General features: G+C 46.4%; 1 protein-coding gene across 1 annotated transcript in view; it reads left to right on the forward strand.

The window, feature by feature from the left end:
• The window catches only part of nrip1a (nuclear receptor interacting protein 1a), a 34,071-nt gene extending 19,644 nt beyond the window's left edge, over nt 1-14,427 (forward strand). Inside the window, exon 2 of the mRNA XM_018748860.2 lies at nt 7,970-14,427. Within this exon, the coding sequence (XP_018604376.1) occupies nt 8,417-11,812 (3,396 nt within the window). The 5' untranslated portion in view covers nt 7,970-8,416 and the 3' untranslated portion in view covers nt 11,813-14,427. The remainder of the gene's footprint in view (nt 1-7,969) is intronic.
• The last annotated feature ends 1,563 nt before the right edge of the window (nt 14,428-15,990 follow it).

Consider the following 15,990-nt stretch of genomic DNA (forward strand, 5'->3'; position numbering starts at 1 on the left):
TTCTCGGAGATGGCGGAACCAGTTACGGCGAACTTACTCAACTCGACCGAAGCAATCCGCACGGTTCGGATGGAGTTTTTAGTTTAGAGTTATGATTATAGAAAAACTTTGAGACGACAAGACCGTGTTGTCATCCTCTCCCCCCAGTTCATGGGAACTTGTGGCGTCCCGTGGCGACGACCTCTCAGTTTTTCCCAGGCTGTGACAAGTCATTTTTTCGCATGGCTTCAAATGCAGGCGCGTTCTCTTTTCCCGCGTGTAATCGATCGGACTGTTTTAACGCTTTGCTTTGTTTTCGGAGTCGGATGCTGGCGTTTGCGCTCCTTTGGGCCGTTTTGCTTTACAAATGAAAGCCTAGCGCCAGCGGAACGGATGCATCGTTGTTTTAAAGAGAATACATCTGTCAGGGGATTTTAAAACTCCCGTGTGCTGGCAAGCACGGATGGCAGGGGAGAAGATCGGTGCGCTCTGTTTACGTCTTTGCGTTTCAAATGTTTATTTTCTTGCTGTATCGTATTTATGGCGCTTGGCTGCGGCGGCCCTTGCTGTGGCCGGGTACTTTTCCGATACCGGGCGCGGAGTGAATTATGCTTTTGTTAGGTTAATGAGGCTCTCCATCTTGGATGCGTTTCACTCTGCAAGGGCAACACCTACAGCATCCACTGTCAATTCATCTCTGTCAATTTAAACCGTATTTGTAAACAGCTTCTTAGGCAATTCCCCCCGTTCTCATTCTGTGTCTGTGTGTCCGGGATCGTTTCGAACCGTAGTGTTTTCCCGTCTCCGGGGCACCGCTCCCTGGTTTTCCAGAGCTCGACTGAACTGCCGGCTCGTGTGCTGCGAGCCTGTCGCGTTCCTGTCCGCGGCCTGACCTTCATCGCATAAAGGTCACACGTGACAACAACACAGGAGATGCCCCGGGGGAAGGTCTTCATTTCCACTGTAGCGTCTGCCAATTATTTTTCTTAACCTCCGCCTGACCTTTCCACGCTTTCGCTAACTGCATGGGAAGCGGTTGCTAAGCCTAGGCAGGGAATTTTTAACAGTCTGTAGATAATTGCTTTTGTGATATTGGTTTACAGTCGAATCATCGCCGTGTAAACATTCGCACCTGGGAAACTGCGTGCTGCGGCTACACGTACAAAAGTGAACTCTGCTTTTCTTGGACATTTGCTGATGCTCAACAAGTCCGGCACAGCAGACGCTTACAACTTTTAGATTTCTATAAAGCCGAAGGGTCTGTTTGTTGAATGGGCCGGTTATTATGTAATGTTATTCAGAATCATAACACATTACAGCTTGAAAAAACTCCGATAAGGAGCTGGAAATATATGGAGCGTAACTGTTGTGTTGTAGATGGCGTAGTATAGTGTTGGTCCGCTCCTCTCTTCGTTAATGCGGTTTTTAGAGCTCTAATTTCAAAGTGTCATATATTTAATAGAATCTCAGGAGTGCTTGCGTTATTTTCATGTAGACAAAATAATTTTTGTGTGGTTTCGTGCACATTTTTCGGTGTAGTTTTCTCTCTAGTTAAGCCATTACACGTAGCAATTACAGCATGTTTGTTACTCGTCTTCGCAGAACAATTACCGTGGTCTGGTTTAGTACCGGGTTTGTATAAAAATCACTGAAATATGGTAGTCTGCTGTCACCCGTAATGGTTGTCTCCTCTCCTTGTAGGACCTTGTGTCACCTGTAGACTCTCTCAGTGGAATGCGTACTGTCAAGAAGACCAAGACTAATCAATTACATTTGACATCATGGAATCCCTGATCAGCTCAATATTGAAGTAATTACACATTTAAATGCAATATAAAATGATTATGTTGTTATGGATTATATGGCTTGTTGCCCAACAGCGTGCTTAAGAGCCTAATTTAGCATTCAGTGAATTTCCTTACTTGGTATGTGGAGCTGTAGCCCGCACTTGATTTTTGAAGACCTCTGAGGGTCCCACACCACTGACCAGGGTATTTCTCTTGTAAACTTTCTGTGTTACTGGAGTAACCAGCGACCTGTAATATTTGCAAACTTGAAACCGTTGCAGGAAATACATCACAGAAATTAAATGCCAAGAAACAGCAAGAACTCCAACCCCATGATGTAGGTAAACAAGGGTCAAAGTTTAAACTGGCCACTTATTTCCTCTTCAGCCACAACTGGCTGTTCTGTCAACAGTGACTCACTGCTGTGACTAAGCATATCTTTTTGAAATCTTTAAATATCATCCTGCAGAATGTCGCCTGGCTCTATGCCCTCTTTTACAGACACATTCCACCTTTGGGTAGGACTGACTCGCTTCTGTCCATTGTGCAAATCCTCCCGGAGAAACCAGCAATGGGACCAAACAGAAGCGGGTCGAGGCTTGTTGTGCTCCGGTCTCTTCTCCGGCCACCCGCTGGCCTTTGAATGTGGCTTTAAATGGCCCTTGGCGGCTCTCTTCAGGTCACATCGGTGGCCCGTCAGATAGAGGATCACAGGAGATCATTAGGCACCCTTGTTCTCTGGCCTCTGGCGCTCATGCTAATTATCCTATCAGCAAATCTTGTTTTTCGGCACCTCTTTACAAGACCGGTGTTGATTTGGAACACCAGCATGGACTGGGCTGGGTACACACAGCTTTCAGTTTTTTTCCTGCATTATACCGTATAGGAAACTGAACAAAGTATGTAGAGGGGAACAGATCAATTCCTGGAGATGGACGTAGAGTGCTGGGAGAATCTGTGTGGATGGGCTGGAGGCAGCAAACATCGCGCATCCTAACGTGCACTGTGGAAACATTCAGCCCAACTTCCATGAAATAACTTGCAGCCTCCTGTGATTGAGTCCAGGGATCCAGAGTACCACAGTACCACAGTTGCCTTCTGTGGAACAACTACCGAGAAAGCCAGAAGACAGAGTACCTGGATGGGTCCACTCTCCACATGGAACACTTCATAATGGACGCAAGAGGGGTGGAAATTGACGAGCACGTCCGCGCCTGGCCTGGACGCCATCCAATGTTGCGAGTGGCTCCGGGACCGAACTCTTTGAGGAGTGTGGGAGGAGGGCAGTACCACAAGCCTTTGTTTCGCCTTGGTGATGTAGGTCGTGTTCCTGCGCTCTCCGGGGGCCCGGCACTGTGATTGGTGGGGGCGACAGACCGGGCGAGCGTCGGAAGGGCTCGGCCAGTGACACACTGATCTGCGTTTTCTGACGCGCATCTTTGGAAGTAGGTCACAGTGACCTAGTTTGAGTGGCGCTCGGCCCCAACTGACTGAGTCAGTGCTCGTTCTATCTTAGGAATTCGCCGTCGCACTTCGGTGCTGCATCATTGGGGCACTCAGGCTGATAGTAAAACCGACGTGTGGAAGGAGTTTGTGAACTGGCGCATTGGTGCAAAACCGGGTTTCAGAGGTAACGTATAAAGCCGTAGTATAAACATTTTCGACATTTTCTGCGTGACTGAATCTACAAAATATTTTCGATTCCTTAAAATTTAATATTGTAGCAAAATACGAATGCTCGTGTCATGGTAACTTCTTTTTTCCTTCCCATTTTAAATGAAATGGTCCAAATGAAGGTCGCTTTTCAGAAACCCATATAAGTTGAGTAAAGCACTAATACCCCTCATGTAACAGCTGTGTCATATTTCCCTTATGAGAATTTTTCCAGTATCCATAGGATAAACTGTATACAGAGAAGTGAAGCAGCATGTTTACCTCTCATCTGTACTTTAAATACTATCTTGCAAGATTCTAACACACCGTACACATCTGCTGAGCTTTGGTTGTCAGATATTACCAATACACGACCAGCAAGGACAAGTTTGTCACTTTTTATTAAAACTTAACGCTTTGTATGGATGCCAGCTGTTGCATCCAGTCCGATGCCTCAGCAGTGTGAATGACCTTGACTTTGCCTGTGGCTCCTGTAGGGTTTTTCCCATCATGCATTTTAAATAGCTTAAATAGATTACAATTCCTGGACAATGAAAGTAATTTATTATCCGTTTTTTGGAGGGGGAGGGGGACAATTAATCTTGTACCTCTCATGTGAGAAGTGGTAGATTGGCTTCAGATATCAAATACTTGCAATTTTTTTTTTTTTTTTTTTTTTTTTCTTTTTTTATCACATTCCATATTTGCTGCGATGGTCTGTTTCTATTCAGCTCCTTATTCAAAATGTCCTACTGCTGCTGATAGTAATACGTTTGTAATGTAATGTCACGCTACCGTGTCATGTAAATGATTCCATGAAAGAGTACGGTCTGGTAATAAAGGTGTTTCGAGCACTCAAATAACATGCAATGTGTGTTGTCCGGAGAGATTGTATTGAACCCGGTAAAATCTGAGGTCACTTGATCCCTGCTTCTTCATGTTCTTCTATCAGACTTGGTTTAGCTCTTCTGATGTGTGGCCGTGATAGGCCGACTATGCTTTTCTTTTCTTTTTTTTTTCCTTTAACAGCTCTGCCTAACTTTCCAGGTCTTTTACAGTTGGATTTATGCCTCATGGGATTTGCTGTCGGGTATGTGGAGAATCAGCAAATGCTTTGAAATGACATATTTGAAAAAAGTATATTTCATCTTCCGGTGCTTTGCTGAAATGCTGATGTGCAGGTGAATAACGTTTGTTCTCCCCCGGTGGCGGTCGCAACGTGTTGGCTGCAGATATATGAGCTTGACGCCTGTAAAAAGTTGGAATTTCACCGAAACCGGGAGGGCTGTCGTTCATCTGTATTTAAGCTGCCGTGTTACCGTGGCCAGCTGGCGTTGCATCCTTCGTGTGATTGTATCGTGATCTGTCAGGGACTGCTCCGTTCTCTACCGCGCTGAAGCACCAGGTCCCATTAGGGATAAGCACACAGACTCGTAACCGGAAGGTTTCCGAATCAGTCCCCGCTATCTAGACGCTCTGCTGTGGAACCTTCGAGCCATGAAATAAGCGGTAAAATGGGCTAAAAGTTGTTTTTGATAAAAGCGCTGGCTAGACGTCAAGATGCCGGTCCGGGAACAGTTTCCTGCTGTCAGGTTCAAGGAACAGTTAAAACTTGCAGGCAGCGGTGTGAGTAATGGTGTTTTTTACCGTGAAATTATTCTGTCCTGATCTCCCACTCGAATACAACGTAAAGAAGATAAAGTAAATCTTTCTGCAAATCTGCCTTTAAAGATTACCAGGTGACGTGCCTGACAACTTATCTTTGATTAGTTGCTCTAGTGGAATGCGGGTCACACTAGTTGGTTAACCTTGCGCTCGGGTGACCCGCTCACGGTTAAGCCAACACAGGGGGCCCACGGCGCTGCGCTCGCAGCCGCAGTTACCACGTATGAAAAGCACAAATCTAGTGCCGCTCGATTTCGAATGTTGTGGCAGATTTAGGGAGCTTTTGTAAACGGGCTAATTAGCTTTTCTTTCCATTCGGAGGCAACGCCCGTACTTCATTTCCATCACGGCACCACTGAAGTGTGTAGCTGCCAGCTTGAGTCGTTCTGCATCGCACATCCTTTCGGGGTTCTGTTTTAAATCAGATCGGCTTTAATTATGTGCGACAGTGAGACACTGTTGTCCACTGATTATAAAATTATAAATAAAAATAATTTTTTTGCTTATTTTTCGGTGTCTCTGTCTCAGCCTCAGCATCTGTGATTACATGAAGTGTTATAATGATACTTGGTAGTAAAACCATGGTGCCGATAAAGACTGGTTGTTTGTTTCTTTGCTTATTTTGGAAAAATGGACACTGTTATTTCACTACTGGCCAGAGGGCAGTTACGGAGTCTTAACTGGACAATAGAAGATGGTAGGGGTGGGAGATGGGCCAGGGGCTGCTTTTCCCTGGAAAATAAGTAACACTGAGTGACACTTGGAAGCGTCAGATTTAATTAACCTTTAGTAGTCGTAGCCTTGACTTTGGGACTCCTCTGAGGGGTGAAGAGTGGGAGGGTGGCGGGGGGGGTGGACCAGGAGATTTTTATAGCCGCCTTAAGACGTGACAGGTACCGGGCTCAGAAGTTCGCCATCGATGGCCCTCGGAGGTGGCATGTGGCGGGAGGCGGGTTGTCACTAGCCTGCCTCAGCTCTGCGGTCACTGGAACTTGACGGGGGGGGGCCAAAGGGTCTGTTGTACCTGTTGGCCCCCGCGAGACACAGCCCGCTGAGGTGCCAATTAGCGTCAGCACCTGGCGACGACCTACCCTGACGTCGGGGTGGCTTGCGAACATGGACAGGCCTGTCTCGGGATCTCCCGTGCCGAGGTCAGGGGCCACAGCCGTTCTAAAGGGCCAGGGCACTGTCCATTTGTATTGTTTGACTGCATGATCATGGGCCACAGCTCCACAAAAGTGAGCCGGTGTTAAAAGAAATGAGCTCATGCCCATGTGATCTGGAGCGCTGCGTGCTCTATCAAAAATCTTTCTGTATTTCCGCAGTACTCCAGACGCTTTGTTTGCAATTAGTGCCATTGCAACGCTCATATGAATAATTTGGGAAATGGGATTTGGGAGGAATACCCAGGGCAGTTGGGAATACAGATGTATTATTTAACATTAAAACGGAACGATTTAGCTGAGATAAAGGCTGCAATTTTCAAGGAATTTCAGCTCTGACTTTTGGTGTCACAGCCCATTTTTATCTTGAGCGTGAAGGCATGAGGCTCTTTCCTTTGTTACATGATTTCCAGCTGATTTATTGCATGTGTTGTCAAGTGAGCTGTTCCTTAGGGGCCCTCTGCTCATACCCTTTGCTAGCAGTCAAGCAGCCTGGTACGGGCCAATTTATACCTTCCGAACACATTGAGGGAATAAATGCTCTGCGGTAAAGGCTTGTGCAAGTTCTGATAACACACAGCGACACTCGAAGACACGCTCAGGTCAGTGAAGATAAAACACCGATGGGGACGGCTGCTGAAGCCTTGGGCATCAGGCGAGGGGAGGGTGCGGTGGTGGGGGGCAGCTGCCGTGTTGGCCGTCCGCGGGGCGAGATCTGATGGCCGCGCAGGAGCCGTTACGCAGGAAGCCGACCTTGGAGCGCTTTATCTGTAGGCCGTTAGGAAACTGCCACAAACGTATAATAGCCTGAAACATGTGCCTTGACAAAACACAGTTTGATTTTGGATTCATTCCTACAAAATATGGGAAATGTGAGCTGATTTGGATGCCTATCGGTATGTCACCTATTACGTTTATGTAAATTTATTAATTTAGCCGATGCTTTTCTCCAAAGCGACTTAGTATTAAACTGCCTCTAATTATTTATCCATTTGCAGCGGCTCTACGCACTGAGTTAAACCAAGTGCACCAGTATCTAACAAATGCCTCGCCAGAAGCTCAAACTTACTACCAACTTGGCAGTGATACTGTTTATCTGTGCAGGAGGTTCCGTCAGAGAAAAATGCCCTGCGTGCGGTACTTTGCCCTGTTGTTTTTTTTAATGTAATATCTGTCAGATCATGCTTGTAAGACTCGCTGTGCCGTGAAACCAGGAAGATCTTGCAGGGCTCTTTCTGGATTTTAGATGCAATAACATCACGATAATTACCCCCTACTCCACCGTGTACTGAAGAACTCACAAGTTCACGAAGGGCGCTAATCCTCAGCAATTGTCTTTTTGCATACTAAACGAGTTGAGACGCCATATTATGGCAGACAGTAAAATTAAGTCTTTGTACCTCACCCTTACGTTTCCTGCGACACGTGGGTATTTATTTCACTTATTCACGTCTATTCGAAAAACTTTTACCGATATATTACTAAAAAATACTTAACAAAATGTATCACGTTATAAAGTCCTTCTCTGCCTTTGCAGAGTATTTTGAAGGTTGAAGGAAAATGTCTCTGGGAGTTCAAAAAAAAAAGGTTGTATGGGCCAAGGCAAAAAGGAAATGATGAGAGAAGTGAGCCATTAAGGAGCAGACGGGAGACAGGATGGGCTGCAGCACACAGCCTGTACAAGTCAGTGTTTCTCACGCAACGTTTTTCTCTGTTTTGTAGGTCCTGCACCGCTGAGACCCGAGGTCAGGAAAGCAAGCAGGCTACAGTCGGCTTACAGACCTCCCAGGGCCTCCCAGCAAGTATCCAAAGCATCTACCATATGGACCACATGGCTGGGGATCTGGCACAGACCTGCTGAGTCCTCACTGGCTCCTGGAACAAACCCCTTTGAAATCAATGCGTAAGAAGGCACATCATGAAGTTTCACAAAGCTACGCCGACTGGAAGGATCTCTGAGGGCATTGCTGAGGCTTGAAATTTTTGCGTGAAATCGCTTGCCCGTTACTGGGATAATTGGTTTGTGGGCTTTCTGACACTGGAGGCACCGGCTTTTTCTGTTTTTTTCCCTTTCACTTTTAGTGTTCGGTTGATTCATTTCACCTGGAATCTTAGCGTATGATTTTTCAATAGTGGAGACAAACCATAAAAGGGACTTTGGTATTGAACATGACTCATGGGGAAGAGCCTGGCTCTGAGATGCACCAGGATTCAGCTGTTCTAACTTATTTGGAAGGTTTACTAATGCATCAGGTTGCCACTGGACCAGGCGCCACGGCTACAAGGAGATCAGAGGCTGGGCACAGCAACCAGGAGCAAGACGGCAAGGAGGCAGGGGACTGCCAGTTGCAGAACCATGGTTCTAATCAGCGACAGGACAGAGGCATGCCTCTTAGAGGGGCAACACAGCACCTTAAGAAGGCCAGACTGCTCCGTTCAGAAGCCTGGAGTGGGCCTGAAATCCGGAAGCTGTCAGCGCCCGTGGTGGATTTGAACGGGCACGGTAGTGACATACATACTGGTGCGCTGAATGGTTCATCAAAATGCAAAGGGGAGAGTACACTTCTGGCTTCTCTGCTGCAGTCCTTCAGTTCCCGGCTTCAGACCGTGGCTCTGTCGCAGCAGATAGTAGAGAGTCTCAAGCAGCAGGATTGCAGCCAGGTCAACAAAAGCACCCAAAGGGCAGAAGGAGAGGAAGAGGTGGTGTCCCGACCATGTTACGGAGCGGCATCTAATCGCTTGAAGGGTCTGATGAGGAAGAATAAGACGCAGAACCACAACAGTGTGCCTTACCGCCGCAGGACTAACCAAGAGAGGCTCTCAGAATCGCCGCAGGCATCACACGGCGGTGCTCAGCCAGCTGTTGCAGACTCAATCTCATGTGCGGCACGCCTCAAAGCAGTGGCAAACTTGGTGAACATTAGATCCAGCCCAGCCACCTCCCCCAAGCCCAGTGTGGCCTGCAGTCAGCTAGCCTTGCTGCTCTCTAGTGAAGCTCATCTGCAGCAGTATTCCCGAGAGCAGGCCTTAAAAGCACAATTATCTGGGCGGTCAGCCAGCGAGAGGCTCGCAGCTATGGCCACACAGCAAACGCAGGATAAGAAGCAGGCCAACATGGGACCAGCTCAGATGGCTCCAGACATGGTAAGCTCCTTAAACACCAAAAACGGAATATCGCCACAAACGGCATTAGGCTCCAGTAAACAAAGTGTCACCCTCCTTCCAGGACAGAGCAGAACGACCTGTTCCCCGCAGGCTCAGCATCCTTTCAAGGAAAAGCGGCCGTTCGAAAGACACACGAACAGGCCCTCGCAGCACTGCAGCAGTTTGCTCCTGCAACTCCTGAACAACCACAACACGCAGAGACGGATCAACGGACAGGATCACCTCCGTGAAGACTACAGCATGTTCCCTTGCCGTAGCTCCCCGCTGCTATCTGATAGCGAGTACTCCAACACAGAAAACAGCCTGCCAAAAGACAGCAGTGATGCTGAGAGCTCCAGCTCCAGCTGCTCTCCTATTGACCTCTCCATGAGGAGCAAGGGCAGTGGTCCAATGCTGGGGTCCTCCTCCTCTCTGGACAAACTGACAGAGTCTCTGATAAACACTTGGAAGCCCAAGACCCCACAGCCACATTCGGCTGAAACCAGAGAACTTGAATCTAATGTGACTGTGAAACCCCATCACAAAGTTACCCTTTTGCAGTTGCTTCTGGACCACAAAAACAACGAGAAGGTAAACAAAAGTCCAGTTAATCCAGATTTGCAGCTAAGTGTAAACCCCAAAACCAACAATATTCCTGCAGGGAGACTGACACCAATAGCAAGAGCTGAGGAACCGAGGACACAGAGCCCTCAGGGTGGGATGACTGGCAGAAACCTTCAGTCCATGCCTACGTTCTCCCATGGAAGAGACTCAAATGGTAGTGCATCACCCTACAGTTTGTACTCTTCCCCTCATGCCCAGTCAATTCCGCTGGATCTCTGTAAGTCTAAACCCTGTAAAAGTGATACCGGTGTCCAAGAGCCAGCTTTTAGCGCCAGCAAGCTACTACAAAACTTGGCCCAGTGTGGATTACAAAAATCAGCCTCTTCCCCTCTTTTAAGGACTCCGCTGCCTACTAGCCACATCCAAGCTCACGAACTGAATTTGGACAAACATTTAACTTTGCTGGAGAGACTCAATGCTCCAGTTCAGAGAAGCAAATCCCCCGTTTTAGAAGTCCCTTGTGCTAATTTTGTCAGTGTCCCATTTGTGCCAGAGGTCTCCACACCTGTGTCAGAAGTTGAGAATCTCCTCGAGAAACGTACAGTGTTGCAGCTTCTTTTGGGGACTGCCTCCAACAAAGAGAAATCAAGTAGCAAGAGAAAAAGGCCAGCAGCCAGGGGCAGCAACTTGGAAAAGCAGCCAGATCGACCTGGGAGTTGCGGCAGCTCGAATGGCCTCTTCCTGGACATTAAGATCAAGAGCGAGCCATCTGAGGAGGCTCATCCGTCCGATGGTGACGAAGCACTGGAGCGGTGCAGAAGCGAAGGAAGGGAGTGTAGGAGCCACAGCCCCGCTTCCATTCCCAAGCGAATTATAAAGTCAGAGCGACTGTCCCCAGACACAGCCCCCCGAGATGGCCTTCTGAGCCAGCTGTTAAAGCAGCAGACCAGAACCTATGAAGCTGACAGGCAAGCCGACTCGAGCGCCATCGCTGTGAAGGAAGAGTGGCAAGAGCATCAGGGACCAGCCTTACCGAAGAAGAGGAAGTTCTGCCTGGAATTTCACAACCGCCTGAACAGCAAGTCCTGCGTGACTTTAGGCAGGAGCAGCACTCCAAAGGACCTCGGCGATGAGTGCCCTGTACCTGCAACAGCCACTGGACACAACGTAAAGAAGCCGACAAGCTCACTGAGAACAGACACTCCAGGGAGGTGTCCTGTCAATGAGTTGCCTCCAAGTGACAGTGGGGGCTTCAACGTGCTAAAGCAGCTCCTCCTGTCTGACAACTGTCTGAAGGACCTCTCGCAGCCCCGGGGTGCCCCCAGCCCTTCCGCTCAGCAGGTCAGCTCCAAAGTCAATGGAACTTCCAGGCATGACTTCATCGGCCTCCAGCCGAACTGCAGTCCGCAGAGGTCGAGACCCGGTGACCTCAAAACAGCGATCGCAAATTCTGCGAGCGACAGCAACCCAGGTTCCCTTTGGGGTGGCTATGCCGCACGACAGGATTCTCACAAAAAGAACCTTGTGCCTCTCAGGAGAGATCTTGAAGGCCCCGTGCGGTGGGTGGTCAGCGAGGATGAGAAACAGGACTCGCGCCCTGCTTCCCCACGCCTGACTAAAACAAACCCCATCTTGTACTATATGCTCCAGAGAGACAACCTTCACCTCAGCAGAGAAGGAAAGGTGTGGGAGACAGAAATTCTGCGCTGCGGAACACAGGTGAAAGTGAAAGAGGAGCCCATAGCGGACGTGAACGCCGTTGACCACAGACTGACCCTGAAACACCACTTGCAGCAGCACAACGAGAGGCACGTTTGCAACTCTGAGCACCTGGATGGCTTGCTGAAAAAATGCTAGGCTACAAAAAGAGAAGAGAATGCTTCTATCCGGACTGTGAGAACAAACTTCGTTGTGTCTGTTTTTGCATATGTACTAGTTTTCCTCAGTTATTTAAATTTTGTGAGAAGGAAAAAAAAGTGCAGGCAACCAGTTATAAAATACTAGTATCAAACACAATGGCAAAATGATAAAAGATCCAAAGCAACTTTTTATGATTTTTCAGAATTTTCAATTATTTACCTTTGAAATCATCCGAGTATTTTCTCTATGCATAATTTTTAACAAAAATTTTAATTGTGTATACTATTTAAAAAAATAATAAGAATAATAATAATAATAATAATAATAACAACAAACGGGTACGTAATTTGTCTAAATTCATATGTGCCGCACTTGCGGGCATTTTTGTCTTGCGTATACACAAATACACATGTGCGTTTCCGTGTTTCTCTCTTTTCTGACTGGTCCTCACTCATCCACCTTGACTGCAGTTACAAAAACTAGCTATAGCCTTATTATCAAACTTGTCGTTGTCAGTATTTAGTGTTTCATTTTTATGTATGTGCTCTAAAGTCATTCATTTCTTCTCTAAGTGCTGCTAGATTCACCACCATCAGCACACCCCCCCCCCCCCAACCCCCCACAAATGGTGAAAAATATACAACCAAATTCACACACTGGGCACTGCAACAGGCTTGCTATGACAAGAATAGGGAACTTTTGGTATGTGCGTTTTCCTTGATGGTCATAGTGGAACTGGTGCAACATTTGAGCCGCGTAGGTGCAAGGATCTCCAGTGAAGTTTCACATGTTGTTCCGCAAGGCTCGAGACGTTCTTCATAACCGCCGAGGCGAACCAGAAACTGTGAGTCGTTCCAAAGCTCGGAGGGCACGTTGTGTCTGCGAAACCCATCCAGGGATGGAACCGGTCATTTAAAATCCAGTCTGCCATTTGAATCATAGTGTTCCTTCGCAAGTACCACTTCACACCTATTCTTTATTTGGAGTGCCCTGTCTGTGCTGTGGGATGTGTACAAGAGACGTGGCATTTGTATTTTACTCTGCTGTAATATCTGTTTTTATTTATTCGCTTTTAGTAGTTGATTTTTCAAAGTTCTGTGCTCACACTCTCATAACCGCCAGTGCCAAACGTAGAAACATCTGCACGTACATTTTCATTTATTCATTTTGCAGATGCTTTTATGCAAAGCGACGCACATCTCCGATGAAAGAACTGTACCATCCGTAGGGTGAAGCCTTTCAACCACTCCTTGTCTTCTTCAGTGCTTACAGTTATTATCGAGAGGGTACCAGGATTTGAACCTGAGGCCTCTTAGTTTGCATTAAATGTTATACCCCATATGACACTGCAGAGTCATTTTGTTATGGAATAACATTTGTGTTGATGATTATTGCAAAGCGGACTCATACTGTACGGCTGTTCCATCAAACTTTCCCATAACTTGCTTTGCACTTGCTTTGAGTATAAAATCGGATTACAAAGCAATTTCTCGGTTGCATTTAAACGGTATCCACAATACTTTAGTGATTGCATAATGTTACTCAATATTTTTGATAGACCCCTTTCTTTACGTGTATGATCTTGGCCATGGATTGAGGTGTACTGATGAATAATACAAATTAGTTTGGTCACATTAATTTTGTTAGCACTATAATGGGAGATTTGTGGTTTTTAGTTCAGTTTTTTTTTCTTCTTTTTTTTTGTATTGGCTCAATCCCACAGGCTTGCAAATTGGGTTACCGGCTAACCCATAAATGTAAACTTCTTTTTTCCTTTTCATACTTCACTGTCATGACATTATCAAGTCTTACATGTGATTTTATTTATTTTTTTTCTTCTTTTCATTTCCCTTTCAATATCATTTACTTTGGATTAGGAATGGAGAATGGATTTAAAAACTTGTGTAAATAGTACTTTCACTATGAAAGATAGCTATTTTGTATGGTTCAAGAGAAAGATAATGTAATAGTTTTCAATTCCTGGAGCCAATGTAAATTGTGTAATAATGTATATAACTTGACAGAGGATGATTTCCTTTTTTTTAATTTCTTTTCCCCTTTTTTGCATGTGTCTCTCTGTTGTAAGCTTATGATAATCTTTGTTTGGCGAATTGTTGTGTTATGTCTGATGCTCTACACTGCTGCCTGTTGCATGCAGAGGCATGGGAAAAACCAATGTATCAATACTGGATGTGGAGAAATATAAAGTCTTAAAATAGGTCTTTTAATATGGAGCGCTCGTCACATAAAATGTGAACCGTCAGTAAATGAAATTATAGACTGAAAAGCAAATATTTAAACTTTCAGAACTAATGTGCATTAAATATTTTGGTTTATTATTATTATTATTATTGTTGTTATTATTGTTGTTGTTGTTTTGTTAACTGGCATCAAACCATACCAGTTTACACTGTGTACAGCAAAGTGCTTACAATGATGAGGCAGAGCGGTGAGCTGTACTTATATTTACCGTTAGGCTTTAAAAACAGATGTTTGTGTCAGTAAGTCCATCTTCTTTCCATGTTAGGAAGGATTTTTTTTTTTTTAATGTTATCATTTTTGGTGTTTACTTGCACAGGTTTTAAATAAAGTACTAAAATGCACAATTTGAATAAATAAATGGGTAATGTCCTTTTTGACTTGTGTGTGCGATCTCAGGTTGTAGACTGTTCATTTACACACGCACGATCGGAAAACGCTTGACCCCTGCAGGGTCACGGGGAGCTGGAGCCTAACCTGGCAACACAGGGCGTAAGTGCGGGGGGGGGGGGGGGATACACCCAGGATGAGATGCCAGTCTGTTGCAAGGCACCCCAAGCAGGACTCGAACCCCAGACCCACCGGAGAGCAGGACCCGGTCAAACCCACTGTGCCACCACGCCCCCCCTTACTGTTTATTTAATCAACTGAAAATATTTTTATATTCATGGTAACAGTTCATTGACGGCCATTCTTAATGGTGTGACCAAAGCAATTAGCACGGACAGCTGCTGTTATGCGTAAAGTTATTTGTATGTGTTATTACACAAAAAAACGGTATGGCGCACTACGGAACTAACCTGAAAAGAACCGTTTTCTGAATGTAGCTCTTAGTTTCAAGTAATGCTTTTCCTCTGGGATGACTCACTTTAAAACCATATCGGGCCATGTACCCACCGTCTGAGTAAAAAGTGCGATTTGAGGCCAGGGTCAAACTAGAACCATGCAATAAGGCGAGAGTGTCTGTGAAAGGAAGCACCGTTTGTCGGAGAACATCAGGTCCGGTGCTTTTTGCTTTCCTCTCTCCATAAGGTCACTGCTGGCATTTCATTCCCTTACATTTCTCCTTCCAATGGCAGGTGCTCCATTGCCCCCCCCCCACCCCCACCCCCACCCCCACCACGGCTATCTCCTACCACGTTGCACGCAAAATCGGGGAAACACAAGGTCACTAAAGGGTGTCAGTGGCTCCCTGAGAAATACAGCACACAGCGATGCAGCTGGAGGTAGACAGGTAGACAGACGGGCAAGTGCCACCGCTTTGTAACCGGTGCGGGTGTTTTGTATGGACCCACTTGAAAACCCCAACTCTGCCCAATTCGTTTCACAGATTTGCATCATCTCCGGCGGCTAGCGAGAACAGCGGAGCTGGAACTCTTTTCGTGTTCTTTCATAATGATGAGGGGCCAGCGGAATAATGTTCCTGCCAGCAGCCCTCAGACATGCTCCGCTGTGTTACGCACAGCGATGTTTGTGAGCGAGGCCTGGCAGTTCGACCGAGAAGCAATCGCACGTACTGTAACATGCCCCCCCCCCCCCCCCCCCCCCCATCCTTTTCTTCTGCCAACCCCCTGCCAGTGTTTTCCAGCACCAGGAAGAAACACAAAAAGACAAAAGAGCGGGGCTTGGAGGGGTTTTTTTTTCTTCGTGCAGATTCGTTTGTTCCTGCGTAGCAGCCTGTTCAAGATAACTGGTTTTGAATGTGATCCGTTTTCTTCTTCTTTTTTTTTTTTTTTTTTTTTTTTTTTTTTTTAAACAGCCGAAACCCCAGAAGTAGGTCATGTTTTCATGCGTCTCCTGCTCGGTTGCTGCGTGTAGGTCTGCGTGTGTATGAGCGAGCGCGAAAGGTTGCCCCGCTGCGTTATTAGCAGACCTTAAGCCTCGGATTCATTTGTGTTAAGAGGCCGGACATTCAG

The sequence above is a fragment of the Scleropages formosus genome, chromosome 10, assembly GCF_900964775.1.
Source record: "Scleropages formosus chromosome 10, fSclFor1.1, whole genome shotgun sequence".
NCBI lineage: Eukaryota > Metazoa > Chordata > Actinopteri > Osteoglossiformes > Osteoglossidae > Scleropages > Scleropages formosus.